This window comes from Aethalodelphis obliquidens, unplaced genomic scaffold (assembly GCF_003676395.1).
Source record: "Aethalodelphis obliquidens isolate GAN/ISIS:26980383/991018 unplaced genomic scaffold, ASM367639v1 scaffold10, whole genome shotgun sequence".
NCBI classification, from domain to species: Eukaryota; Metazoa; Chordata; class Mammalia; order Artiodactyla; family Delphinidae; genus Aethalodelphis; species Aethalodelphis obliquidens.
Window position 1 is genome coordinate 30,723,386 of NW_020837954.1, and position 26,390 is coordinate 30,749,775.

At 38.6% G+C, this 26,390-nt stretch overlaps 1 protein-coding gene across 8 annotated transcripts in view; it reads left to right on the forward strand.

The window, feature by feature from the left end:
* The window catches only part of TMEM260 (transmembrane protein 260), a 67,190-nt gene that overhangs the window by 38,507 nt on the left and 2,293 nt on the right, over positions 1–26,390 (forward strand). For 2 of the 8 annotated variants that reach the window (XM_027111353.1, XM_027111346.1), the window contains exons 10-16: positions 808–977; positions 3,317–3,488; positions 6,194–6,342; positions 11,750–11,926; positions 13,408–13,461; positions 15,203–15,293; positions 19,675–21,981. In XM_027111353.1, the coding sequence (XP_026967154.1) occupies positions 808–977; positions 3,317–3,488; positions 6,194–6,342; positions 11,750–11,926; positions 13,408–13,461; positions 15,203–15,293; positions 19,675–19,929 (1,068 nt within the window). In that variant the 3' untranslated portion in view covers positions 19,930–21,981. Of the gene's footprint in view, positions 1–807; positions 978–3,316; positions 3,489–6,193; positions 6,343–11,749; positions 11,927–13,407; positions 13,462–15,202; positions 15,294–19,674; positions 21,982–26,390 lie in introns of those variants that run through there. The other 6 variants (XM_027111351.1, XM_027111348.1, XM_027111347.1 and 3 more) reach the window with 6 other exon arrangements.

Below are 26,390 nucleotides of genomic sequence, written 5' to 3' on the forward strand. Positions count from 1 at the left end.
TGTGTGTGTGTGTGTGTGTGTGTGTGTGTGTGTGTGTGTGTGTGTGTTCAAGAGGCCTGATGATAATACCTTACTTGAGAACCTGAGTTCTGAATCAGTTGAGAACACGATAAACCAGTACATTGGGTGGGAGAATCACCTTTGTTACCCATAATGCTGAGATTGGAGAATGTGGTTAATATCTGTGGGGAAGGGAGTCTCCTCATTCTGCAACCCTGAATGGACTAGTCACAGGCAGTGCTGCACAGGGCAGGCCTCTCCCCTCCCCAGCTCACCTCACCCCAGAGTCTTCCCCTGGACAAGTACTTCCTGTGGGCGGCTCACTTCCAAGAGGAAAAGAGAGGAAAGTGGAGAGCTATGCAGGCCCAGTCCCAGCTCCCAAACTCCCCAGTCAGCTCAGTCCCTACAATCCTTCAGGAAGAAATAAGTGAGGGTAGAGAGAGGCCAGGAGTGTTATACTAGTGGAGCTTCCCTACATGGAAGGAAACATCAGGAGTTAAGCAAAAGCATTTCTCCACCTCTTCTGCTTTGAATGTTAGAATAAAGAGTTCAAGATGAAGTTTGTAGTATAGAAAAGAATGTGTGGATCCAAAAAGGAAGATCCACACGTCAAACAGGGAAGGAGGAATGCTTGAAAATTGAAAAATAAAGTGACATGGAGTTAGGTTGGAGAAGTCAGTTAGGAATACCTAAATGACACAGGCATAAGCAGCTAGATACATGCAATATATTTTAAAAATATATAAATACCTGATTGATTGCATGAACCAATCAACTGGACGCACTGTTTGCATGCCTCTTTCACAGGTGGAACGGTTCTGGATGCAGAGCAATGCAGTGGTGGCTGTCCTCGCTGGCATCGGTTTGGCTGCACTTGTTTCTGAGAGTAACCGAGTACTGAACACCAATGGGCTTCAGTGTCTGGAATGGCTTTCAGCAACTCTTTTTGTAATTTACCAAATATATTCTAATTATAGGTAACACATGGTTATTTTTATGAAAAGTAGCATTCAAGCCAGAGGCGTTTGGATATTTAGATTCTAGGGGTTTGTCTTATTTTTACCTTCCACTAGTTTTCAAAGTGAGACAGCTTGGTCTGAATGCAGTGGTTCTTAAACTTTTGAACAAGAATCTCAGCATGAGTGATGTGTAGTTTCAGGCCATTGCAAACAAGGTTTTGGCTGGTGCATGTAAACACTCTGTATATTTTCCACTAAGGAATCCTAGAGATACTTTGTAGAATCTGGAGTGTACCTAAAATTCCATGATCTGAAATACCACTTAGATGGAGACTAAAGACATTTGGGGTTTTTTTGTATGCCCTAAAATAATTCACTTTATGCTTCAAAGATTTCATCTTTTGAGTAATCCTTGGCCCTTATCTCGTATTCTCTGTAGTAGTGTATATTAAGTATTTTAAATAATCAAAGTTCTAGAAGTTTCTTAGCCCTGATGCATTATTAGTATTATATGTGTTTTTCAAAATCTGCTTAATAACCATTATAATGAAAACTTCAGTCTAACATAAAAGATGTAAAAGTTTAGATGATAGTTCATTTATTTGCGGCAGTATTGAGTAAACATTACAGAAGTGGAAGAGTCCATTGGAGTTTTGTTACACTGAGATTTGATTGGTACTTTAAAAGGTTACACTCCCCCTTTCAACTTAACTTGAAAAACTGATGTTCTTTATAATACTGAGGAAGAGCCGGTGTTAGGAAGGCTGTGTCACCAGGAGGCCTTGTGGAAAGGGGATGCAGGTCCCAGATACAACTCCAAGTTCAAGAAGGGTTTGCCGAGCCCATAGTGTGTTTCCCACCCTTTTTAAAAAAAAAAAAACCTTAACTATTTATTTGTTTTTTTGGCTGCACTGGGTCTTCGTTGCTGTGCACGGGCTTTCTCTAGTTATGGCGAGCGGGGGCTCCTCTTCATTGCGGTGCGAGGACTTCTCATTGCGGTGCCTTCTCTGGTGGAGCACCGGCTCTAGGCGCGCAGGGTCAGTAGCTGTGGCTCACGGGCTCTAGAGCGCAGGGTCAGTAGCTGTGGCTCGCGGGCTCTAGGCGCGCGGGCTTCAGTAGTTGTGGTACATGGGCTTAGTTGCTCCACGGCATGTGGGATCTTCCTGGAGCAGGGCTCGAACCCGTGTCCCCTGCATTAGCAGGCGGATTCTTAACCATTGTGCCACCAGGGAAGTTCCACTCACCCTTTTTTATCCCAGTCTTCTCGTGGCTCAGGTCTTTAGGGCAATTCCAGTTCCACACCAGGGATGCCTGCACAGACTGGGTGGTTTGGTTTGGTTTTGATTCTTTTTTTACCCCAGGTGAATGGAATAGACAGCAACTTTCCTGGGTGGCAAAATGTGAGACATCACCCTGCAATGTAGGGAATCACAGTAGAAAATGGTTGCATCAGTTACAAAGGCAAGGATAATATTTTGTTCCCGGAAGTATTCATTTGCTTTGTGATGCTAACCCAGTGATTCAGCTTTAGGCTGTGTTTTTCAGTACCATTACATGTAATGGACCTGATAATAACAGGAAGGACATTGCTTCTTCTGTTTTTCGATGCATTTCCTTTCTTGTATTCTTTTTCTTTTTTCACGGAAAGCTCTCAGAATTCATGCCAGTTTTTTCTTTGAAGTTAGAAAGTCCACTTCATCCCTGAAAAGAGTTGTACTGCTGTTGTTGGCAATGGCAGATTATGCCTGGAGAGAAGGAAACATCTCAACAAATTATTCCTTCCCTTCTTTCTCATTGGTCTCATTCTCTAGTGATTTCTCAGTCTAGAAGGGAGAGAGGAACACAGGGAGTCTTTGGTCCAGGGAAGTGGTGGAAAGGATCAACCTCTATGTGCAAGAGAGTCAGACAAACGTGCAAATTTATGCCAGAAACTGGCAGATTTCCTTTTGCATTTCTGAAAATTCCTTTGAGCTAAATGGAATTAACATGAAATTACCTTAAACTCCAAGTGGAATCAGAAACCTTACTTCTTTTTAGTGAAATTGGATATGCTTTTAGAAAAAAAGTACTTATTATTGACCACTAACTGATTCCCTTTTTTATGGAAATGATAATGAATTCCAGAATTAAAGCAGTATGCTGATTTTTCTCAATTGCACAATTAGTTCTTTTTTTTCCCCAGTTAATAGTGTTCCCTTTTCAAATATATGCATCCTCTTAGAAGATATGTTAGAATATTTTAAAGCACTAAATGTAGATTGTGTGATGGGAAAGGAATGGAGCAGGAAATAAGCCCAGTCTTATTAAAACTAAAATAATGTGTTGCTATTTTAATATTTTGTAATCCTTTTATTTAGCATTTGTGACCAAAGGACCAACTATGTGATCGATAAGTTTGCAAAGAATCTTCTAGCCTCTATGCCTCATGATGCAATTATCTTACTCAGAGGAGATCTGCCAGGGAATTCTCTCCGTTACATGCATTATTGTGAGGGACTGAGGCCAGATATTTCATTAGTGGATCAGGAAGTAAGTATATGAAAGATACACTTAGAATATAGTAGTAGCCATCATTTTAAAACATATGTTTTTTAAAGAACTATTTTTTTTAAACATTGGGTACAGTTTCTATGATCACTCTTAGGTAAAATATATATCACATTCTTTTATTTATTTTAACTAATAGGAAAAGTCATGAGTTGCTTCTTTCCTTTTTAAACTGAATGTTCTAAGAATTAATGTGTTTCATATTAGATTCAAACAGCATCCTAGGTCTGTAGTTCACGTGACAGACCATGACAATGTTGTGTTGTAAATTTATTTCTAAATTGTTCTTTTACATCCAGCTAACTCAACCATTCAAATTAACACTTCCCAGTGATCCAGGGATTAAATTAAATTAGGCTGACTATAAAATAAGTCATACTGCAGGTTGGTATACATTTCATGCAAAATAGAAATTATTAACCACAATTCTGCTATAGAATTTATTTGTAAATTTTGTTGATCTTAAGACAAAAGTATTTTTGGAGAGGACTTGTGAAAATTTCAAGGTCTATTAAAACAATCTTCTTGAACTGAAAAAAATACATGTAAACTATAGGGTTTATTGTTTAAGCCATAAATAGTTAAAGGGAACAAATCTTTCTCTGGTGTTTTTAGAACGGTTGTCAGGAAAAGAGAAATTCTTAACCTTGAAAAAATACATTTAGTTTGAGCAAACTATTAGGCACAATACTTACTTAATAAATTTCATTCAATTAATGAATAATTAAAATTTTTTGAGAACACTATAAACAGATCTGAAAATGTAGGGAAATTTGAAAATTACACATATTTTTAGAAGGAGTTTGCATTTATATCATGTACACAAATGATTAATTTGATCTTCAGTCTAGCGTCTGACCAAAGCTAGATCATTTGTTGAAAATATGGTATCATAATATGATTTTAAATACTATTTGGGATGACAGCTGCTATGATTGAGAAGCTTGGATTTCAAAGTTAATTACACCCAAATTCAAGTCCTCATCCTCTCACTTCCTTGGATGTGTGACTTGGGTCTATTGATTTTTCCTCTCAGAGCTTCTGTTTCCTTATCTATAAAATGGAAATGATCATTAGATAAGTAAGTTAGGATGCTTCTGAATGTAAGGAACAAAATCCCTGACTAAAGAGCAGCTGAAACTATGGAGTTTTTAATCTCATAAGACAAGTAGTCTGGAGAGAGGAGGTTTTAGGATTGATAATACAAGCAGTTCCATGATGACAGTGTTCTGGGGCAGCTTTTCTGCAGGTCTCTTGAACTGATGGATGCCTGGTTCCAAACATCACATGCAAAGTGCATCTCCTGGGGTCTCTCTCTCTCTCTCTCTCTCTCTGTATTGGGAGTAACATGTACCCCAGATGCCCCCAGCAGACCTCTACTTGGGCCCCACTAACCAGTATTGGGTCACTTGACCACTCCTAAACTACTCACTAGCTAAGGAGAATGACTAGAACTACCTGATTAAAACCAGGATTGTGTTAGTTGGAAAGGATTGGCTGTTGAGTGGGCAATCAACAGTGTCTGATATAACTTAATTATTCTCACATAATAAGGTTATTATGAGAATTAAATTAGAAAGAGTAAGGCCATAGCACACAGTGGGTAGTTAATGTTACTATACCCAAGAACTGAAACTATTGGGTAATAAACTAATTCAATAAGTATTTTTTGAGTATTTACAATGTACACTTAGATTAAAATTAATTTGTCACTTCTAGTTAAATGGTTTGTATAGACAAGTAAAACATAAGCATAATTGCTCAAACGATGATATCCAAACTTAATGAAGCTTTGAAGGTGTAAATAGGAGTCTTTTCTTTAAAAAAAAAAGAAATCTGTACATATAAAAGTATAGAATGAAGTATATATTAAGTATAGAATTAAGAAAAAAATTTTGATACTAATGATTTATTTTAATCAAAAGACTATGTAATTAATTTGGAGCTACTAATAAATTCAGATAATTTAGCCAAAGGGTTTTTAATTTTGAGGCCTAGGTTATCATATAATTGAGCTTCTCAAGGGCAGGGATTGATATCTTCTTCATTATAGGTGAGCAATACTTGTTTTTTGAATGAATGAACGAATGAAAGAACAGAGTAATGACACGTCTCTGTATTTTGCCTAGGTTGTCTAGTCTGGCCATCAGAAAGACTTTTCAGGTCCAGCAAACATAGTTTGGGAAGTATTCTGTGCCAGGCAATGTGATAGGCGCAGAGGCAGTGAGATGAAAACAGCCCTTTTCATGTAGGAGCTTGCAGTCTAGTGAGGAATAGGCTAAGAGCTATAACTGAGGTAGGTACAAAGTACTATAAGATCATGGGACCTGGGGAGGGCATCTGAGAAGCAGTGGTGTTTAAGCTGGTTCCGAAAGCTCAGTACACTCTCTAGGCATGAGAGCGGGAGGTCATTCTGGGTAGTCTGGCAAATGCATGGAGGTAAGTGAAACTAGGTGCTGCTTTTATTGATGGCTGATAGTTATAATTGAAGGCATGAAACCTAAGGTCTAAGGCATTAGAAGAAGAGTCAGTGCCACATACCTCAGTTGCATTTGTATGTACTTTTCAATTATGTTTATATTTAATGAGTACCTCCACATTTTAGAACCTTTTCATTGTCCTTGATAAACTTGATTCTTTTTAAAGAAACATTAAAAGCATGATACCATATTTTATCTTTCTGGCAGATGATGACTTATGAGTGGTATTTACCCAAGATGGCAAAGCATTTACCAGGCGTCAAATTTCCTGGGAACCGGTGGAATCCTGTGGAAGGAATATTACCTAGTGGAATGGTCACATTTAATCTTTATCATTTTCTTGAAGTAAATAAACTGTAAGCACTCTTTTCATATAATAGCTTTTCTAAAATCTTAAGCTTTTCTAAAATTGTTTATGTAGCAGCTGTGCTTCATCCAAAAGACCAATTTTCTACACCTATTTCCCTGTCACCGGTGAGATTATCTCTGTAATTAAATTGAATATCTGTGCATAAATGAGGCCAGGCAGAAATAAATGTTATTGTTCTGGGTAAAAGAAAAATAAAGACAGATTAGCAAGAATAGCAAATAAGATCTTAGTACAATTCAGAGAAATTGGAGATGTGCCTGCCTACTTGAAATCATTGCAGGTAGATCGCAAGCAATTATAGTTTCCCCCTGATCAACACCATGGCCCCCTTTTAAGTTTAATGCAAACGTTTTCCAGGAATAATCACTATATAAAAATAGCTTAAGGATTTTTTTCTAAAGGATAAGCCATTTTTATAAATAAGAAAAACACCTACAGTTATGTTGGCTGAGATAACATATGAGAATTGTGAATTCTATACTTGAGAACATAAAATTATTCATAGTTAAGGTCAAGAATAAATAACTCCTTCAGTGGTAGAGTGTTGAACATTTTTCCTGTCCGTGAAATGCTTGGGATTGTCCAGAGCGTGAAGAAGAAAACTTATTTCATAATTTCTATTCTCTTATAAAGGGGACTTCAGAAATTCTTTGTAAAAGTTGAACTATTCCTTACCAAGAACCTAATGATGTGGTACTTCTGGTGTTCAGAGCCTGAAGTTTACTCTGGCTCATGAAGTAATATGAAGGTGATAGGTATAAATGTGCTGTGAGAGTAATATTTAATTGTTCTATTGTGGAATAAAATGTTAACAATTAACATCTCCAAATCAGCATTTTTTGGTGAATTTTATTTAATTCAACCTTATAAACATTAATTGAACCTACTATGTACCAGTTTGTATTAGGCAATAAAGTGAGACAGTTCCAGATTTAAGTAAGACTACAATCTAGTTGTATCTACACACAGATATGAATACAATTGGCCATAATATGATGGCATAAGCTCTATACTAACAAAGCCTTGTAAAGTGTGAGACACAGTAAATGTTCAATGTGTGTTTACTAAATAGATGATTTAATTGACAGTATAAGCCAAGTGTTCTGGGAGCATGGATGAGGAAGCAATTAATTCTTCCCAGGGGCATTCATGCAGTATTTATTTAATAAATATTGGGTATTCAAAATATCCCAAGACCTATACTAGCTGCAGATGCATGGGTGTGAATCCCTGCTGTCGCAGTCTTTCAGAGAGGTGTCAAGTGGTACCTTAAACATGAAACTGATAAGTTATAGTATCAGCTGGCAAGCATGATAATAGTGGTATGGATAAAATGTTGGAGACTTAAAGGCTAAGTAAGAATTTGCCAAGTGGGTAGGAACAATCAGGATACAGAACACATCCATGACCCCAGAAACTCCCTTTCGCTGTCCTGTGTCATCATACTGTCCCCGAAGCCCTAACCCTCACAACCACTGATCTATTCTCTGTTCCTATAGTTTTAACTTTTCCAGAATGTCATATAAATGGACTCATAAAGTATGTGACTTTTTGACATCAGCATATTTCACTTAGCATAATGCCTTGGAGATCCATAGAAGTTATTGTTGTATATCAATAGTTTATTCCTTTTCGTTACTGAGTAGTATTCCATTGTATGGATGTACTACAGTTTATCCATCCACCTGTTGAAGGACATTTGGGTTGTTTCCAGTTTGGGGCATTTGTGAATAGAGCTGCTATAAACATTCATGTACACGTTTGTGTGTAAATATGTTTTCATACCTAGGAGTGGGATTACTGGATTGTTTGTTTTTTTACTATTGAGTTGTGAGAGTTCTGTGTATATTCTAGATTCAAATCCTTTGTCAAATACGTGATTCATAAATATTTTCTCCCAGTCTTTTTGTTCTCTTCAAAGTGTCTTTTGCAGATAAAAGTTTCTTTATTTTGATGAAATCCAACTATCATTTTTTATTTTATAGATCATACTTTTTGATCTCATATCTAAGAACTCTTTGCCTAATACCAGGTCACAAAGATTCTCTCATGTTTTCTTCTAAGCGTTTTATAGTTTTACGTTTTACATTTCAGATCAATGGCCCCTTTTGAGTTAACTTTGCAAGGGTATTGCTTAGAACAAAGGTCTTTTTTTGCATATGAATATCATTTGTTGAAAACATTATTCTTTCTTCGTTGAATTGCATTTGCACCTTTTTCTATATTTAGAAAAAAATCCTTCTGGGTTTTTGGTTGGTTTTAATTTGATTAGTGTTTTCATGGTATTTCTCTTTTTATCCTTTTGCTTTTAACCACCTATGTCACGTTTAAAGTGGGTTTCTTGTAGACAGTACATATTTGGTTCTTGTTTTATTATCCATTCTGACAGTGTCTATGTTTTCATTGTGTATTCAGATCATTTGCATTTAATGTAAATATTGATATGTTTTAGATGTACATCTATCATTTTACTATTTGTTTTCTGTTTGTTTCTCTGTTTTTCATTCCACTGTTTCCCTTCCTGCTTTCTTGGGATACTTTAATTTTTTCTAGTATTCCATGTTAAATTATTTTTACTATGTCTCTTGGTAAATTTTTTCAGTGGTTGCTCTTGGAATTACAGTATACAGACATACTTAACTTTTTACAATCTACTTACTACTTCAAGTGAACTGTAGAAACCTTAGTGGCATATAAGTTCCTTTAACCTCCCCACTTTTGATTGAGTTGTCAAATATATTAGACGTGTGATAATTTTTGTTTTCAACCCTTATACATATATTTTAAAATCTAAGAGAAAAGATAATCTAAAATATTTGTCCACATATTTACCAGATCTGTTGCTCTTCCTGCAATCCTCATATTCCAAGCTGCCCTCTTGTATCATTTCTCTTCATCTGAAATTAGTCCTTTAGCATTTCTTTTAGAGCAAGACTGTTAGCAGTGAATTCTCTTAGTTTTCCTGTATCTGAAAATGTCTTTATTTCACCTTCATTTTTGAAGGATATTTCTGGATATGGAATTCTGGCTTGATAGTTCTTTTCTTTCCCCCCCACTTTAACAATGTTATTTTATATCCTTTTGACATGCATGGTTTCTGATGAGAAATCTGCAGTTATTCAAATCATTGTTTCCCTTGTGTGAAATGTGTTGTTTTTCTCTGGCTGCTTTCAAGATTTTTTATTTGTCTTTAGTTTTCAGCAGTTTGATTATGATGTATCTGGGCATGACTTTCTTTGAGTTTAACCTCCTTGGGATTTACTGAGTATCTCGAATCTGAAAGATTATGTCTTTCACAAAATTTGGAAGCTTCCTGACATTATTTCTTTAAGTAGTTTTTCTGCCCCACCTTCCTTCTCTTCTCCTTCTGGGATTCTGATGACACCAATGTTAGACCTTTTGATATTGTCCCACAGGTGCCTAAACTCTGTACATTTTTCTCAATATTTTTTCTCTTTATTTAAATTGTATAATTTCTCTTGATCTGTCTTCAAGTTCACCCAGTCGAGGAGTAATAGGAATTTGCTCCCAACCTTTGGAACCACAGCTCCTCTGATTAGTGAGAAGTGTTCCCCTTCCTCAGAGCTATAGGGACCTGCCCAGCTGCCACTGCTGTAACTGTGCTGCTGCTGGCACAGTATTGCCCAGTGCCCAGGGAAGGAAAGAAGGGAAAACATCCTGGGGATTTCCTCTGCTCTCCTCAGTCCATACAAGTTCCTTTTCCTGCCCTTTGGACTAGGAAAAAGGGAGGGGGCCGGGATTTTCTTGGAGTTCTTTCTGTCCTTACTTGGTATGTACTTTTGGGTTTCAGGCTTCCTTTGAGTCCAGGCCAGGTAATCCTGGAAGGGGAAAAGGGATAAACTCACTGCGGATTTGGTGGAACTTAGAACTCTGCTTTCTTCCTTCAATCTTCTTTCTACCATTTACTTTTCAGAGTCTTCAGATAGTTGTTCCAGGTCTTTTGTTCAGAAATTATAGTTGTGTGCAGTGAGAGAGACAGAATAGAATATGATGACTCCATCTTCCCTAGAACCAGAACTCTATTATGTTTTACTTTATGTCAGATATCTTATTTAATCTTAAACAGCTGTGAAAGATAGTTCATACCAATTTCACTGATGAGAAGACCAGACACAGGTGATTAAGTGATTTCCCCAAAATCATAGAGGTAATACATGGTGGAAAAAACCCAAAATTTAAGCCAGAAGTGTCTTGTTTCAAAGTTCATGAAGTTTTTACTTTCAAGGAATTGCTCCTAATATGCTCCTTTATTTTTCTGCTTGGTAATAGCTGTTAAGGTATACACCAAAAATTGGAATAGAACCAGTCAATTATAATGTTTTTGAGCCAAGCTTATTTAAACCATTTCTATTACGAATTTTTGCAGGATTTGAAGATGCTAATAGTTAGTCAAATCTAATTAATTTTATTCAGCAAATATTCTGTATTAGCTATGCATCATGCTATGTGGGATTTCGAATTAATTCAGAGATAGAGAGCCTGTCCTCAGGATGCTTCTGGGCTTCTCAGAAAGATTTATAAATGAAGATAACAAGTCCAATAAAATAATGTTAAAAGAGATTAAAAATAAAATGCAATGGAAATTTGAGGAAGGAGAGATTAGTAGTAGTAGTAGTAGTAGTACTACTACTACTACTATGAAGACACATTTCCACCTATAAAATTTTAAAGGTATCAAATCATATGTATATTTACACATGAGACAGAACTACAGAAGCGTTCCTTGTAACAGTGCTTATCCCCAAGTGATTTCTTACAATGTCACAAACAGGTAGTTTTATCATTTATGTCTGTGTGCTTCGCCTCAACCTCCCAAATAGCATTTTTTACACTAATATCAATGTAAATTTATTTACTTTTAAAATTTATTTATTTATTTTTGGCTGCATTGGGTCTTTGTTGCTGTGCACGGGCTTTCTCTAGTTGCAGCGAGCGGGGGCTACTCTTCGTTGCAGTGCACGGGCTTCTCATTGTGGTGGCTTCTCTTGTTGCAGAGCACGTGCTCTAGGTGCGTGGGCTTCAGTAGTTGTGGCATGCGAGCTCAGTAGTTATGGCTCACGGGCTCTAGAGCGCAGGCTCAGTAGTGGTGGTGCATGGGCTTAGTTGCTCTGCGGCATGTGGGATCTTCCCGGACTAGGGATCGAACCTGTGTTCCCTACATTGGCAGTTGGATTCCCAACCACTGCACCACCAGGGAAGTCCCTCAATGTAAATTTAAAACGATCTATTTGGGAGAGATTTAAATAGACCAAAGTGTTCACAAATGGTTTATTGGTAACCAAGGTTTAAAGAGTCAGAAATGACCCTTCATGAGTTATACTTTAACATTTAGAACTTTAAGTTAAAAATGCATATTTTTCTGTTTTCAATAGAAAAGAAACATTTGTTTGCATAGGAATTCATGAAGGCGACCCAACGTGGAAAAAGAACTATTCACTTTGGCCATGGGGTTCTTGTGACAAATTAGTTTCTTCGGAGATTGTATTCGACCCTGAGGAGTGGATTAAACTTACGAGGAACATCTATAACTGGACTGAAGACTATGGAAGGTATGGAGAGCAGTTATGCTTTTCATCAGTGTGTAGCCATTTTGTGTGCCTAAGAAACTTAGAGATGCCTTTTGATTATTTGATGTACTTTGTGTTTTTTTATTACTAGTTAATATTGTTATTTGCTGCCCACAGAGTATTGTAATAGAGAAAGAGAACATATATTTCTTGTCCTCAGGCTTGGAGATGGAGGAAGGGCGGTGGTGGTTGATTGGGCACCACAGTAGTTAAACATGTGCCACCGTACACCTCCAGCTGTTGTAATGCTACACGGTCCACCATCCTGTAGCTTAGACCCTATAAGTGGAAGAGATTTATTGACTGCAACAGAGCTTTAAAAGGCACTCACCCTGTTGCCCATGATAGTTTCCACCTGCATAAACTCATATTTTTTCTCCTTCAAGAATGGCAGATCACTTCTCTGTAGGGAAGCCTGGGATTTGAGTAACTTTTTCTTCAGTTGTTTGTCATCAGCCTTGGTCTGTCGTTTTGGGCATGATTAGTCTTCCTGGAAGCATTTCTACCTAGACTTGACTCTCTCCCATATGGAAGATGAGTCACCATCTGAAGATAGGTGTCTCCATTGCCTATTTTTTAAATTATGAATTATTCAAAGATTAGATAATTATTGCTTATAATTTAAGACCAACAGTCAAGATCATATGAACAAATGGTACCAAAGTTTTTTGAGTCAATATGAGCAAATAGACCACATTGCTGTGCACCAGCAAGAGCTGGATAAGTAGTTCTACCTCAGAGTACTCTGTGACAGGAATTCCCTGGCAGTCAAGTGGTTAGGACTCAGCACTTTCACTGCCGTGGCCCAGGTTCAATCCCTGGTCAGAGAACTAAGATCCCACAAGCTGCACGGTGCGGCCAAAAAAAAAGTACTCTGTGACCATTGTGAGGAAAAGTTAGAAAATCACCTGTTCTCCAAACAGCTAACAACAGTACAGGTACATGGCATCACTCATTATCTCCATTCTGTCAAAATAGATACATAATAAAAGAAATTTTAATTAAGTGAAAAAAAATCAGCAAATGGTTCAGCCAGTGTTTTGGGAGCAGCATCCTAGCCCCAGCAATGATTTATCCAAGCCGGGAGGCCCCTCTCTTTACAGCTCAGTGGCTCTTAGCTGTGTCCATAGAGTGACCCAGGCCTCAGCCCTGCCCCATCACCCACCTGACAGTTCTTAGGAACAGCTGGCTCCCCAAATGCCTCCAGCCTCTTCCCACTAATCTTTAGTTTGCCCCCATGAGGCACTGGGGCTCATTATGCAGATTAAGAATACATTTACCCAAACCTCAAATTCCTAATGATCAAATTTTTCTAGGAGAATAAGTTTGTTATTTTGGTCTCTATCAGTACTTCAGGATGCAGCCTATTTTATTTGCCCTGTAAGATTATAAAACAAGAATTACATGTTCACAGCAATAAAGGTAGCTAGCAGAAACATGTTACCGTTTTCTTCTAACTGCAGGTTTGCTCCATCTTCCTGGGAATCCGTGGCCAATGAAGAGATGTGGCAAGCCAGGTGAATAATGTACACGTGTGTGTTTGCAGTCTGTTTGTAATGCAACAGAAGAGCCTCTGGTGCTTTTCACCTGGGGAGTAGTGGTGCGTGGGGATCATAAAAATAATACTTATGAGCAATTATTTTGTTTGAGGCATTGTACTAATCATTACCCATGCATAATCTCATTTCATCCTCACGATAACCTGTGAAGAAGTTATTATTATCCCCGTTTTACAAAAGAACAAACCGGAGGTGGAGAGGTTACTTGTCCAAGGCCACATAGTTCTACCAATAGAGTCCAAAACTCACATCTGTCTGACTCTGGAACATTCCTAATTCCTATGCTCTCCTATCTCAACTAAACCAAAGTGAGTGTAATTGATTGAGGAGAAGTTGATAATTACAACCCTGTCTCCATGTGTAATGTGCTAGTTAATTATTTAAGCAGTTACTGAAAACTTCCTAGAGACCAGGCACTGTGCTAGGCATGGAAGCTACACATATGAATATGACACAGTTCCTACTCTCACGGAGCTCAGTCTAATGGAACAGACAGACATGTTCAAAGAGATCTGACTATTCATGTGCTTGATACTGTACTTTCCTGTTGTTCCTGTGTGGAACAAACACTTCATGGTGACGCTCTTGACTCTCTGGGTTCCTGTCATTCTTTTAAAATATTCAAAACATATAACACTAACAGACTTTGGCCTAAATATTAATGTAAAAGTCTTAAGTGATGCAGACAGGGGTACCAAGTATGAAGTGCTTCCTCCAGTAAAAATACATTGATGCCCACTCTGGGCCAGGGACTGTGCTTTGCACCAAGAATTGAGTTAGGGTGTAAAGGGCTTACATACATTTAAAGAGGTTTTTTTAAAAAATTGTCAAGAGGGACTTCCCTGGCGGTCCAGTGGCTGGGGCTTTGCCTTCTGGTGCGGGGGGTGCGGGTTTGATCCCTGGTTGGGGAGCTGGGATCCCGCATGCCTCGCAGCCAAAGGGCCAAAGCATAAAGCAGGGGCAACGTTGTGACAGATGCAATAAAGACTTTGAAAGTGGTCCACATCAAAAAAATCTTTAAAAAAAAATTGCTAAGAAATGGTTCTTGACAAAACAACAATTACAAAAAAGGTACAGTTTTTGCAGTAGTGTTTTTGAAAAAGTCAGCAAATTGCATATTGCAAGTTATCAGCCCAGTTATAGGAACAAATAGTTGCTTTGAAGAACTAATCAAAGATGCACCGAATGTCTCCACAATTCCTCACTGTGACTGAATGCGGGAAAGCTGGGGGAGAAATCACATAAAAGAAGAAAGCAGGTCATTATTCAGGCAGGTATTGATTTAATTGGTGTGCTGACTACAATTTGGATGAGTTCATGTGGTCAAAGAGTCCAGCCATCTTTGAAGAAGTGGTCACACGTGGCATGAACTGTTGCGATGGGTACCTTCAGGGATATGCTGACAAACTCAGCAAGTCTCCGCCTCCTAGCTGCTCTTGCATAATGAAATGTACATCTGGAGGGAAGATGATGTACAGTAGGGATGATGAACATAAGCTTTTTTCTAAGATTTGGCACTAGGTGTGAATGCAGTGTCTTGGGATGGCGGGGGAGGATTACCGTTGGTTCAGAGTAAACTATTAATACGAGAGAAGTGAAAAGAACACAATAAATGGTTTTGTATGTTCCTTATCAATGGAAAAGTCTGGCAGATTTAGCTTTGAATGTAAAATTGACATGAACACCCTCCCACTCCCAGGATGAAAACACCGTTCTTCATCTTTAACCTGGCAGAAACTGCAAGTTTGCCTTCAAATGTGAAAGCTCAGCTCTACACTCACGCGTATGACGTATGTTGTACTTTTACGTATATAAATTTATTTGGTGGGAGGGTGGTGGCTGTTTGGGATGGAGAAAGGGTGTATCACAGTAGAGTTTTTACTTTTTTGTGTCCAGCTTTATTTGGCATTATAAAGCAGTATAAATGGAAAAATAGTCATGTGTATCACAAATAATATCTAAAGTAAATGGCTGTGGTCTGCAGATTAATGAAAGAAGTTCATGTCCTAATCTCCAGAACCTATGAATATATGGCCTTACATGGCAAAGGGCACTTTGCAGATGTGATTAAGGATCTTGCCGTGGGGAGATTATCCTGGATTATCCGGGTGGGCCCAACGTAATCACAAGGGTCCTTAGAAGAAGGAGGCAGGAAGGTCAGAGTCAGAGAAGGAGATGTGGCATTGCAAGCAGAGGTCAGAGAGAAAGACTTAAAAGATTGCCACACGTATGGCCTGGAAGATTGAGGAAGGGGCCACAAGTTTGGGAGTGCAGGCAGCCTCTGGAAGCTGGAAAGGGCAAAGAAATAGATTCCAGAGCCTCCAGAAGGAACACAGCCCTGCTGATTTTACAAAAACCTTCATTTTTATGACTTTTGACCCCTAGAAGTATTCGATAATACATTTATATTGTTTTAAGCCACTACATTTGTGGTGATTAGTTACAACAGCAATAGGAAACTAATATGATGGCTTTATTTAAAAAAAGAAACAAGTTCTGATGGGTTGCCCTCTATGCAAAATCACGACCCTGGCTGCACTTGAAATGATCGGGCCGTGGCTGATTGGGATTTCTTTTTTTTTAAATTAATTAATTAATTTTTATTTTATTTATTTATTTATTTATTTTTGGCTGCGTTGGGTCTTTGTTGCTGTGCACAGGCTTTCTCTAGTTGCGGCGAGCGGGGGCTACTCTTTGTTGCAGTGCACAGGCTTCTCATTGTGGTGGCTTCTCTTGTTGTGGAGCACGGGCTCTAAGGCGCGCGGGCTTCAGTAGCTGTGGCACTCGGGCTCAGTGGTTGTGGCTCGCGGGCTCTAGAGCGCAGGCTTAGTAGTTGTGATACACGGGCTTAGTTGCTCCGGGGCATGTGGGATCTTCCTGAACCAGGGCTTGAACCCGTGTCCTCCGCATTGGCAGGCAGATTCTTAACCACTGTGCCACCAGGGAAGCCCTGGTTGGGATTTTATGAGCGAGATAAAGGGTCATGGAGAGTGGCTCTGTCTTCTGACGTGGCCCCAGGAAACCAAACAGCCTTCACATCCAGCCACACTGAGGCTCTTGCTTAGCTGGTCCTCTGTGATGGCAAGGGGAGTCCAGAGCAGAGGCTTGCTTTGCTGTAGCACTATGTTAACAAGTCCCTACTTTTCTGAGATTTACAGCACTGGGCTGTTCATCACCTTCAGAGATAGTCTTGGAGCCTGCTGTGTAGGAAATAGACATCCTGGCGAAGGCCAATAAGGACAGAGCCCAGGAGCTGTATGTCTAAGCAAGTGAGGAGGTATTTCTGCTGTCTCTGGGCTGCTGTAGATCTACTCAGCCAGGGCATTTGTTTGGTGCTGAGTCAAAATTGCATGATGTCCAATTAGTATGACAGATTTTACTCCTCAATTTTGTGCTCATTGGTCCATTGTTTATTCATTTATTCATTCACTCCTGGAGCATTTATGGAGCACCCAGTCTGTACCAAATACTGTGATGGAGACAATCAGGAATATTCCCTGCTGTCAAAGAGGCACAAGCTAGAGAGAGAGGTGGAAGATAAGGTCCTCAGTTAATTCAGTCGTGAGAGTTACGAGAGGTTTGCAGAGGTGCAGTGGGAGCAGAGAGCAGCACATGAGTACAGCCTTCTGGGGAGGGGCTGGTGAGGAAGGGAGGGAAGGCTTCTAGAGGAGATGTCACCGTGGTGTCATCCTGAAAGATCAGAAGGAACTGGCCAGGCAGATGTGGGGCAGGGTAGCGAGAAAGTGGGGGAGGGCGGACAGTCCGTAATGACGGAACCACAGGGACAAAGGTGGAAACCTCCTAGGTGCCCACTCAAGGACAGCCAGGGACTAGTTATAGGAAGCGGCATGCTGGAGTTCTATCTGGCAGTCAGGAGGTCCAGGTTCAAGGCCTGCTCCACCATTCACTGTCAACTGTGAACCAGTTAACCTTTCCAGACCTCTATTTTTTCTTTAAAAAAAAAAGTGGACTGTAAACTTTATAGATTATCTCTCATATCCTGGTCATATCCGGTTCATCTCTAATACCCTGTATAATTCTGTGAAAAACAAGTAGTATTTAGTTGGGAGAAATCTGAGACTTAATATTTTATATTCTCATCAGTGATCTGTTCCATGGTCAGTTGTTAGGCCACCACTGAAGCTAATTCATGGATTTATTGTCCCTTTGGGCCTGTAAGCATTACTCTGTTCAGTGAACACAAGTCTGTAGCAGTCTATAGGTATCTCCTTCACATATGTCTCCAGATGTGTGACACCATTTGCAAGACAAATGAGGCCAAGTACTCCATGGGTCAACACAAATCAGCCCCTAGTACAGGTTTTTCAAGAACAGTCTTGTTAGCTATAAAAGATATTTTTGTTATTATTAAATTATCCTGCTCAATAGCTTATACAGGACATTAAGTTCAGGTATAGTGGGAGAGCAAGAATGATCTTTGTTATCTTTAGGAATACATCTGATACATTGAAGATTTCCCCCCAAGACAGAATACGTTCCACTAACACTAATGTCACAGTGATACACGCCTACAGGGGGAAATGTAATTCCACATGATGAGAAATGACTCTTAGCTTCTTAAGATACAGCACATGTGGCCTAATGGGCCATCCAGAATGAGTCGATGTTCTAGAAAAGGGTAGCGTAGTTGTTCTGATGTCTGCAGACTGAAGCAGGGAGGTCATGAGCTGCCTCTTATTCTCTTGAGCCATTGGGAAATGAAGTGCTAGCGTCTGTCTTGCACTCCAGAACCTTATCGGGATTTTGAAAACTTGGGGAAGAAAAGAACCTGAGCAGTTCCTGAGCACCTGCTTTGTTCCGGGCAGCCTGCCACGCAGTTTACAGATGTCCCTCATCAGAGGGAGGCTTGGGAAGAGGAGCAACGGATAGGGGAAAAAAAAAGCCAAAAACTATGAGGAAAGGTAGAGAAGCTTTGAATATTTTACCAAGAAAATAAACGGGTAGGAGGCTGACTTAATAGCTTTGATGTCTATGAAAGTGCGAGGTGACTCTCCTATTTTATGGAGTGAAGAGAACTAAGGGGAAAATAGCTTTAAAAGGCAGCTTGAGGCCTGAGGGTTATTAAATATCAAAATGACATATCACATACGGATTGGGGACTTTTTCATGGGGATGTTGTTTTGAAACAGATTAGGTAGGCATTTGTCTGCTCTGGAGTAGGGGTTGGGGAAATAGATAATATAATTGGGTCCCTTTCAACTGGATGATGTAATGAGTATAGTTCTAATTCAGAAAGCCCTTGTCCCTGGAGAAAGCATCATTGCTTGTCCTGTGCTCTCATGGAGGCTACTGGTTAACTCAAGAGCCTGTGGATCTGACTCCAATTTGATAATCCCCAAGAAGGCTGTGAAATGCCCAAATATGCAAGGATAATATTCTGTTTTGTAGATTTGCATCTACTTTTTGGTTTATTTGTTAAATTTTGATGTTTTTCCTCTGGAAAAATCAATATTAAAGATTCTAACTCTATCCAATTAATACTATCTCTGATATTGAAAAACAAAACTCTGAATTCCCGTGGGCAAAGTTTTAACTATGAAAATTATAATTTTAGGACACTGTGAAGATTTTCAATATCTCACTTTAAGGATGTCTCTTAAATTCTATTATGCCCAGTCTGTTTGATGCTGGATTTGTTTGATGTGTTTTATTGTCGCTATTGTTATTACTGTTGTTTATAATATAGAGAGAAATTTATGTAAAAATGAGGGACAAAATTTAAATTTCTTCAAGTTCTTTTCCCATGCAGTTTTCTAAAGAAAGCTATCTTTTTCTCCTATAGCTAAATTTAGAGTTTCATCCTTTCTGCCTGTTGAGTAAATAGCTTTCCATGAATTAGAACTAAATCCCTTTCTCAGAACATCTTTCTGGAGGAACAGCATTTTGTCCTGACACAGTGTGTCTTAGGTTCCCTCTGCAACATCCAAAAAATGCCAGAAGCAGTTTTAGATGAAGCACATGTGCCTCCTGCTACTGTAATAATTATAGTAACATCCTTGCATATTCTGCATGGCCTAGCAACAATTAGATTTTTACTGTAGGCTGGTTGGATTTTTTTTTCTTGTGTTAATTTCTCTGTGTTTTCTGGGGTTTTTTTTGAAAAAAGTCAAGGGATAACAATGGAATACCAACATTTTTGCTGTCTTCCAGCTTTATAAGGAGATTGTCTATTTACGAAAGGAACATCCAGTGAACTGGCATAAGAACTATGCCATCGCCTGTGAACGGATGCTGCGCCTTCGGGAAAGAGGTGCAGACCCTGAAGTCTTGTTATCTGAAACCATCAGACACTTCCGTCTCTACACTCAGAAGGCCCAGAATGATCCACAGCTGGCCGATATTTCAGTTGCTCTAAAACACCTAAGAAAAGAACTGCAAAGTCTGAGAAATATGAAAAATGGCTGAGACAGCAAACTGTGAAAAACCTGCTTGGCGTTTGGCTTCCAAAATCTAAAAGTTTTTCATCCAAGAAAAGAAACAGCATAAAAAAATGGGGGCCTAAGTCATTTCCCAGATATAAGTACATGGTGCAGCCGTACTGTTTGGGGGGGGGGGGGGGCGGTTAGAGACCGAGATGTGCTATTTATGCAAATTCTATTTAGCCCATGTTACTGAATTAGCATTTCAGTGAGAATATTTTGAAAAATCTTCCTACTTCCACGGTCTTTCACCAAATGAGTTGCTTGATTAGATTCTAGAAGAGAATGAACTGTTTTCATATACTTAAAATATTGACCATGAATCTTAAGGGCCCTGCTTATTGGGATTGGGATTGAAATTAAATTCTTCAAACATTAATACCATACCAAAAACATTCTTTGTTTTCGAGAAGTGAAATCATTTTTTTTAAGAATGAATCTTGTTATGCTTCAAGTTAGAATACTGTTGTTTTTTTTTTGTTTTTTTTGTTTTTTGAGTAGCTGTGGTTGTTACATAATCTCACACTTCAAACTAAATACCAACCAAATGGTATTTTGAAAAGGTTGGGGTTTTATTGTCTTAGATCATTCTCTGAAATCACTAAAAAATTAAGCTAATTGTTGTTTGCTTTTTTTTCAGTTGCTTAAACTGATTGGCAAGTAAAAAGGATTTTGTCTTTCCTTAATTAATTTTATATTCATGTTTTACTTCCATTTGGGCTCATAAATCTGGGCCCAATAATTAGTCCTGCTGCCAAAATGCCAAAAAAAAAAAAAAAAAAAAGGGCAGGGGCTCGGGGGGTGTGGGGAAGTGGTTCAATAAATTCATTTCTGTTACAAGCATCTTTTATACATATTACTAAAGAGAACATAGTAAGAAATGCAAATAATAGTTCTTTATTTTATTATGACAGTTAATTAATAGCAACCTGTTTTAATGAATAAAGTCACTCAGAGTCCTTCAGCACTTCCTAAGTAGAGGCCTGAATCTGTAGGGATTCTTTTCCCCCCAATTGTATAGCTCCTAGACTCCAAGAACTATATAGGCCCCTGTATAGAAATGCTCACTAATGAAGAGGGAGGGCTAGAAGCTTGTCTGCATTCAAAGATCACTGGTGAGTCATTCAGCAAGAAAAGGCCCCTTACCAGGAATAGTCACAGTTCCGTGGCATTGTACTAGCAAAAGGGTCTGATCAAAGGTCTCCTGTGGAGCTTGCATGGTTCCCTTTCATACTACGACCATAATTAAAACCACTAATTCTCTTTTAAAATGCTGCAGGATGCCATGTAGGCATCTGTCTGGAGTGTCCTTTGTGATGTCATAAGCTGTTAAGGACCAGTGCCGAGGGCTTTTGAGTGAAATGCCAGTCATGAAGGTGCTTCAAGACAAGGGTGCCTCTAAAAGCTTGACAGGGCCTTGACTGCACAATTCGAGCTGAATTTGCCCCTTGTCAGCTGCCAGTAAATAAATCTCAAAGGGGGAAAAGCTGAAGTTTCATTACCTGATCCATGGGGCTTTGTTGGTTTTGGCATCACACAGGGGAAGCTCTTGCCCCTCCATTCTCTGGATTTGAAGATGTCCATTGGAGCCTGCAGTGCCTGGACGGGGTTCAGAGCGGAACCTTTTGAAGAGTGTCAATAGTTGTAACAGTTCAGCTGTTAGGAAGACAAATAAATGGAGGAGCTCATTAATCCGCTTTTGGCTCTCGGTGCCTTTTGCCCTTTTATCACAGCCTTATTAGGCTCCTACTCATCTTGAACCAGAAAAAAATGAATTGAAGTTGTTGAGTACTAATTGGCAAAGACTTTTAATCATGGGCCAAGAACTTTCACTGACTTGAAAGTAACTTCTCCACAGGGAAGAACCAAAAACCTGGTTTACCTTAAAACAAAAACCTGTTGGAGTGCAGTGTGGTGTAAAAATTTAAGGAAGCACTGATAAATTGTCTAAGTTGATCCATTTGAAAGAATTATATAAGATGATGATTTCCACTTTTCTTTAAAAAGAGTACAATAAAATTCATATATGCGTTCCCTGGAAATGCATTGTCTTCATTATTTCAGAAAAGAGATTGCATGCGTATGTGAGATGATCATATTGGTTTTGAACACCTACATATTGTATATGGAATAATATGTAAATATTATTACAGCATCTACATACACATCTGGTGTTGGAGTAATATTTCCTATTTATGGCCTTAAGAATGGAAAATGAGGGCCTCTTTTTGAAAATATCTGCATTTTAAATGTGTCTATAATGTGGTACTACATATATGCCTGAATATGCTTTGCGTATTGACTGTTGTCTGATGGTACATAGATTATTCTGTATTTGTGCATCAGTGGCTTTGGACCACTCTCTGTTTGAGAAAGCAATGATATGATGGCCCACAGTAGACAGGATCATAATCATTTAAATTTCCAAAAACCAGCAGTGAATGAAAAAAGAGCAAACTGAGCTGAGATTTTTGGGATGTTGGGCTTCATTCCCAGATCAACTACTTTTTGAAGAATTCTTTCCTTTCTGCTGTGTGAGGTTAAACAAGTTGCTTTCTTTTCCTTTCTCTTACTTCTCCTTGGCTAGTACACAAACACCATAAAATCTGACAGAAGGGGTATCCTTTAGTCTAACCCCCGACATGGAAGAGGACGTGAAGGAGGTGACTTCTGCAGCTTTTGGCTGGCATTCTCCTAGCAGTGTCCCTGGAGTGCCGAGGGTTGGCAGGATGACAGGAACCCTGCAAGGCCAAGTTCTGCCTGGACTTTGGCCTGAGGAGCAAGTGGGAGCCAGCAAAACTGTCTGCCTCTCCACATGCTGTGGTGCCCTCCTGCCCGGCACTGAGGCTGGCACACACCAGAGAGCGAGTGGAGAGGGAGACTGTGGCTTCCACGTTCCCTAACAAACCTCCCCAGCCCTGTTCCCGCTGATGGAGGTATGCTTGCTTCTTGCTGTTGACTTTCCTCTTCTCTTTGTTTTTTCAAAGGATCCTTTTTTGTTTTTTTTAATGCTTTTGTTCTATGACTCAAAATGCAGCCAAAATAGAAGTGAGTCGATGACTAGTGTCCTATTTTGAAGTCTTCTAATAGAAATTGTGAAATGTTATTTCTGCCTATATTCGTAGTCCTTTCTAATGACAGAACCATGATGTTTAGCCTTTTTATTATACTTAAATAAAGCCATTTTGAGTGTTAGGATTATTGTATGATACCCTGCTGATTTCTTTAAGTCATCAGATTAGGATATGAAGAGTAGTTTTTTAATTTATATTTTGAAAGTTAAACAGTGTGAGTCCTTTTTCATAGTTCCTACCAATATCCCTCAGAATTTAGAAATGTTAATACTTTTAATATTCAGGACAAAAAGTTAACACCAAAGATTTTTTTAAAAAGTGGATCCTATTACAGCAAATCCTTTTACTCTGTTTTAATTCTGGTATATTTTGTAAAAGCACCAATGTAGAGTATTACTTAAAATTCTGTTCTTCTAACTGGCTCCAAGTCCTATGGTTCGGTAAAGAAAAAAAAACTCAAACTCAGTAAGAGATTCACACTGCTTTGTTCACCCTCATATTTTGCTGTGAATGCAAACCCATTCTAAGGCTTATACTCACAAACAAATAAGTAATGTTTCCAGGGATTCTGGAAACATCTAAAGGCCAAGATCTTGGCACAGCATTACAGAGCAAACGGAACTAAAGCTTTAGCCGCGATCATATTCAATGAAGACGTCATTGTCAGTACCCTCTAAAGGTCTGTTTGACTTGGATCAGCGTGGACGGTATAAAACAAGCCTCAGGAATAGCACGATGTGCTTACCTGGATATCGGAAGGTAAACTAGTAGGAATATATCTTGAGGAAGGGATTTTTCTGAAAAAAAAATCTGATTGCTCAACAATGTAACATATTTGTATATCCTGGAAAGATTAGCTTATGTCATATCGCAAAAAGAAAAAGATGGGAGAGACAGGTAGAGGTTACAAAACTGTAAACACAGAGCCTGAAATTATTGCCCTGTAAATAGAGTTATCTGGATCTTTTCCACCGATCCCAAGTGTTATTGGTGAGGGTTAATTTTCAATAGCACAGATATTGTGATGATTTTAAAAAGTTGATAAGGTTGAGAAAGTTTCAAGATACAGATCAAATACAAAGACAAATAATTGGACCATGTTCCCATCCACGTGATCCAACTTCACAGAGCACCTGAGTAGTTGCAAGTCTTTTTGTACATAATTGCCATTAGATGAGGTTAATGTTAAATAAATGTCTAATAAAAGATAAATAGAAATAAGCCCAATCGAAGTTTTAACCCATTCAGAATGTTAATTGTTCAGAATCTGTTATAAATCTGTACAAGTAGTATGGGGGGGGGTAACATAGGTGAATTATGATTTTTATATTGGTAAATTCATTATATATTATAAACTAATAAATGAAGATTACATCCTGTTTTTTAAAATATGCAAACAAACTATAACCATCTTCTATTTTAGAAATGTTATCTGGGGACTTCCCTGGTAGTCCAGTGGTTAAGAATCCGCCTTCCAATGCAGGGGATGCAGGTTTGATCCCTGGTCAAGGAACTAAGATCCCACATGCCACAGGGCAACTAAGCCCTTCAGCCTTAACTACTGAGCACATGAGTCACAGCTAGAGAGAAGCCCATGTGCCACAACTAGAGAAAAGCCCGCGCACCACAACTAGAGAGAAACCCGTGCCACAATGAAGAGCCCATGCGCCGCAACGAAGATCCCGCGTACTTAGCTGCGTTGCAACTAAGACCCAACGCAGCCAAAAATAAAAAGTAAATAAATAAATATTTTAAAAAAAGAAATGTTGTCTGAGGAGTTATTTTATAATATAACCTTTTAAAGAAAATCTTTGAAGATTTCTCTCATATAAATAAGATATTCCCTAATGGTTGAACCATTGGAAATACCCTTAATACCGGTGGTTGTCACTTATATGCAAAAGTATGTGTGATTAAAGCCACAAGGGAACAATGCTTGTGAAGTCAGACCCAATTTTCTCTTCCTTGGATTATAGTGTGATGGAACCTAAATGAATCACTTATTACCGCACATCCTTGAGTACCATCTGAGACACAAGAAATCCCTGTAATATCTGGCATGCCAAGACTTTTACTCAAAAACTGCCACAGAGGATTTGAGGACAGGGTAAAAGATGCAAGGACTAGAATCTTGTTACAGTATCTCCCCAAAAAATGGGTTTTGAAAGTGGAAGGAAAACATTATATAATTGTTTTATTTATTTAAAAAAATTTTTTTTGCCTGCACCATGCGGTTTGCGGGACTTTAGCTCCCTGACCAGGGATCAAACCTGGGTCCCCTGCAGTGGAAGCACGGATATCCTAACCACTGGACCACCAGGAAATTCCCTAAAATTGTTTTATTATTAACAGTGCTTTTAAAAGTTAATATTAAAAAAAATGAAGGGCTCTTTTAAAATACTCCAGCAAAAGCCACAGAAGCTTTAAAAGGGTTGGTTTATAAATAGAAGATGATTCATTTATCAAAACTCTAGGTTCCTTTGCTTGAAGACTTAAAAGCCAATCTACCAGGTGAGAGGAAGTTTCAAAAATAGATTTGCTTATAGAAGAATGAAAAACCAAAGTTCAATTATGCAGAGTTTAAAATGGGTAAGTTCACTGATAGAGAGTACTTGTACTTAGTGGTTGTTTCTACTTAGTGTGTCATAATTTTTCACTAAAATTAGAGCATATTCCTTCAATATGTGGACTGGTATCCACACAGTTTTTATATTTTTCTTTCAGCGATCAGAGTGTTAACCATTAACCTGTGCAGTAACCTGCATTCATCTGGAGGCAGCTCCCCAAAGTGCAGGACTGTGCCTACTTACAGTAATAGTAAGGCTGGGTCATAACGTCAATTTAGTGGAAATTGACCAGCTTTTTCATAATGAAATAGAATAAAAAATATAATGCATCAGAGGTAACAAGGGTAGCTATTGTTTCACGAAATTTTGTTTCATTTCACATATATGTGTGTGTGGTTTATGTACAGCACATATATCATACTATGATATATAGATATAGATACAACATTTACATATAAATCTATAAATGTATGTGAACAAGGTCATAATATAAAATGTACTTCTTACTGTGGATCACAGTAAAGAATAAATTTGAAAGCCGCTGGCCTAGGAGAATTTATCCAAGTTTATTGAATATTAATGCCAAAAAAGGTTGGCTAAGGGATCATCTAGTATAACTAACACAACTAATCTAGTTAGGGACTAGAAACAAGGTTCTTGGCTCAATCTGGTATACTTTCCCCTCTTCCATCACAGTTAAATGAAACCAGTTACATTCTACTATCAACTCTGTGTCACATTGACCCAAATTATGCAGTCATGTTAAAATTATGATAAACTTTTCTAGCTGTAAAAGGTGTGTGAAA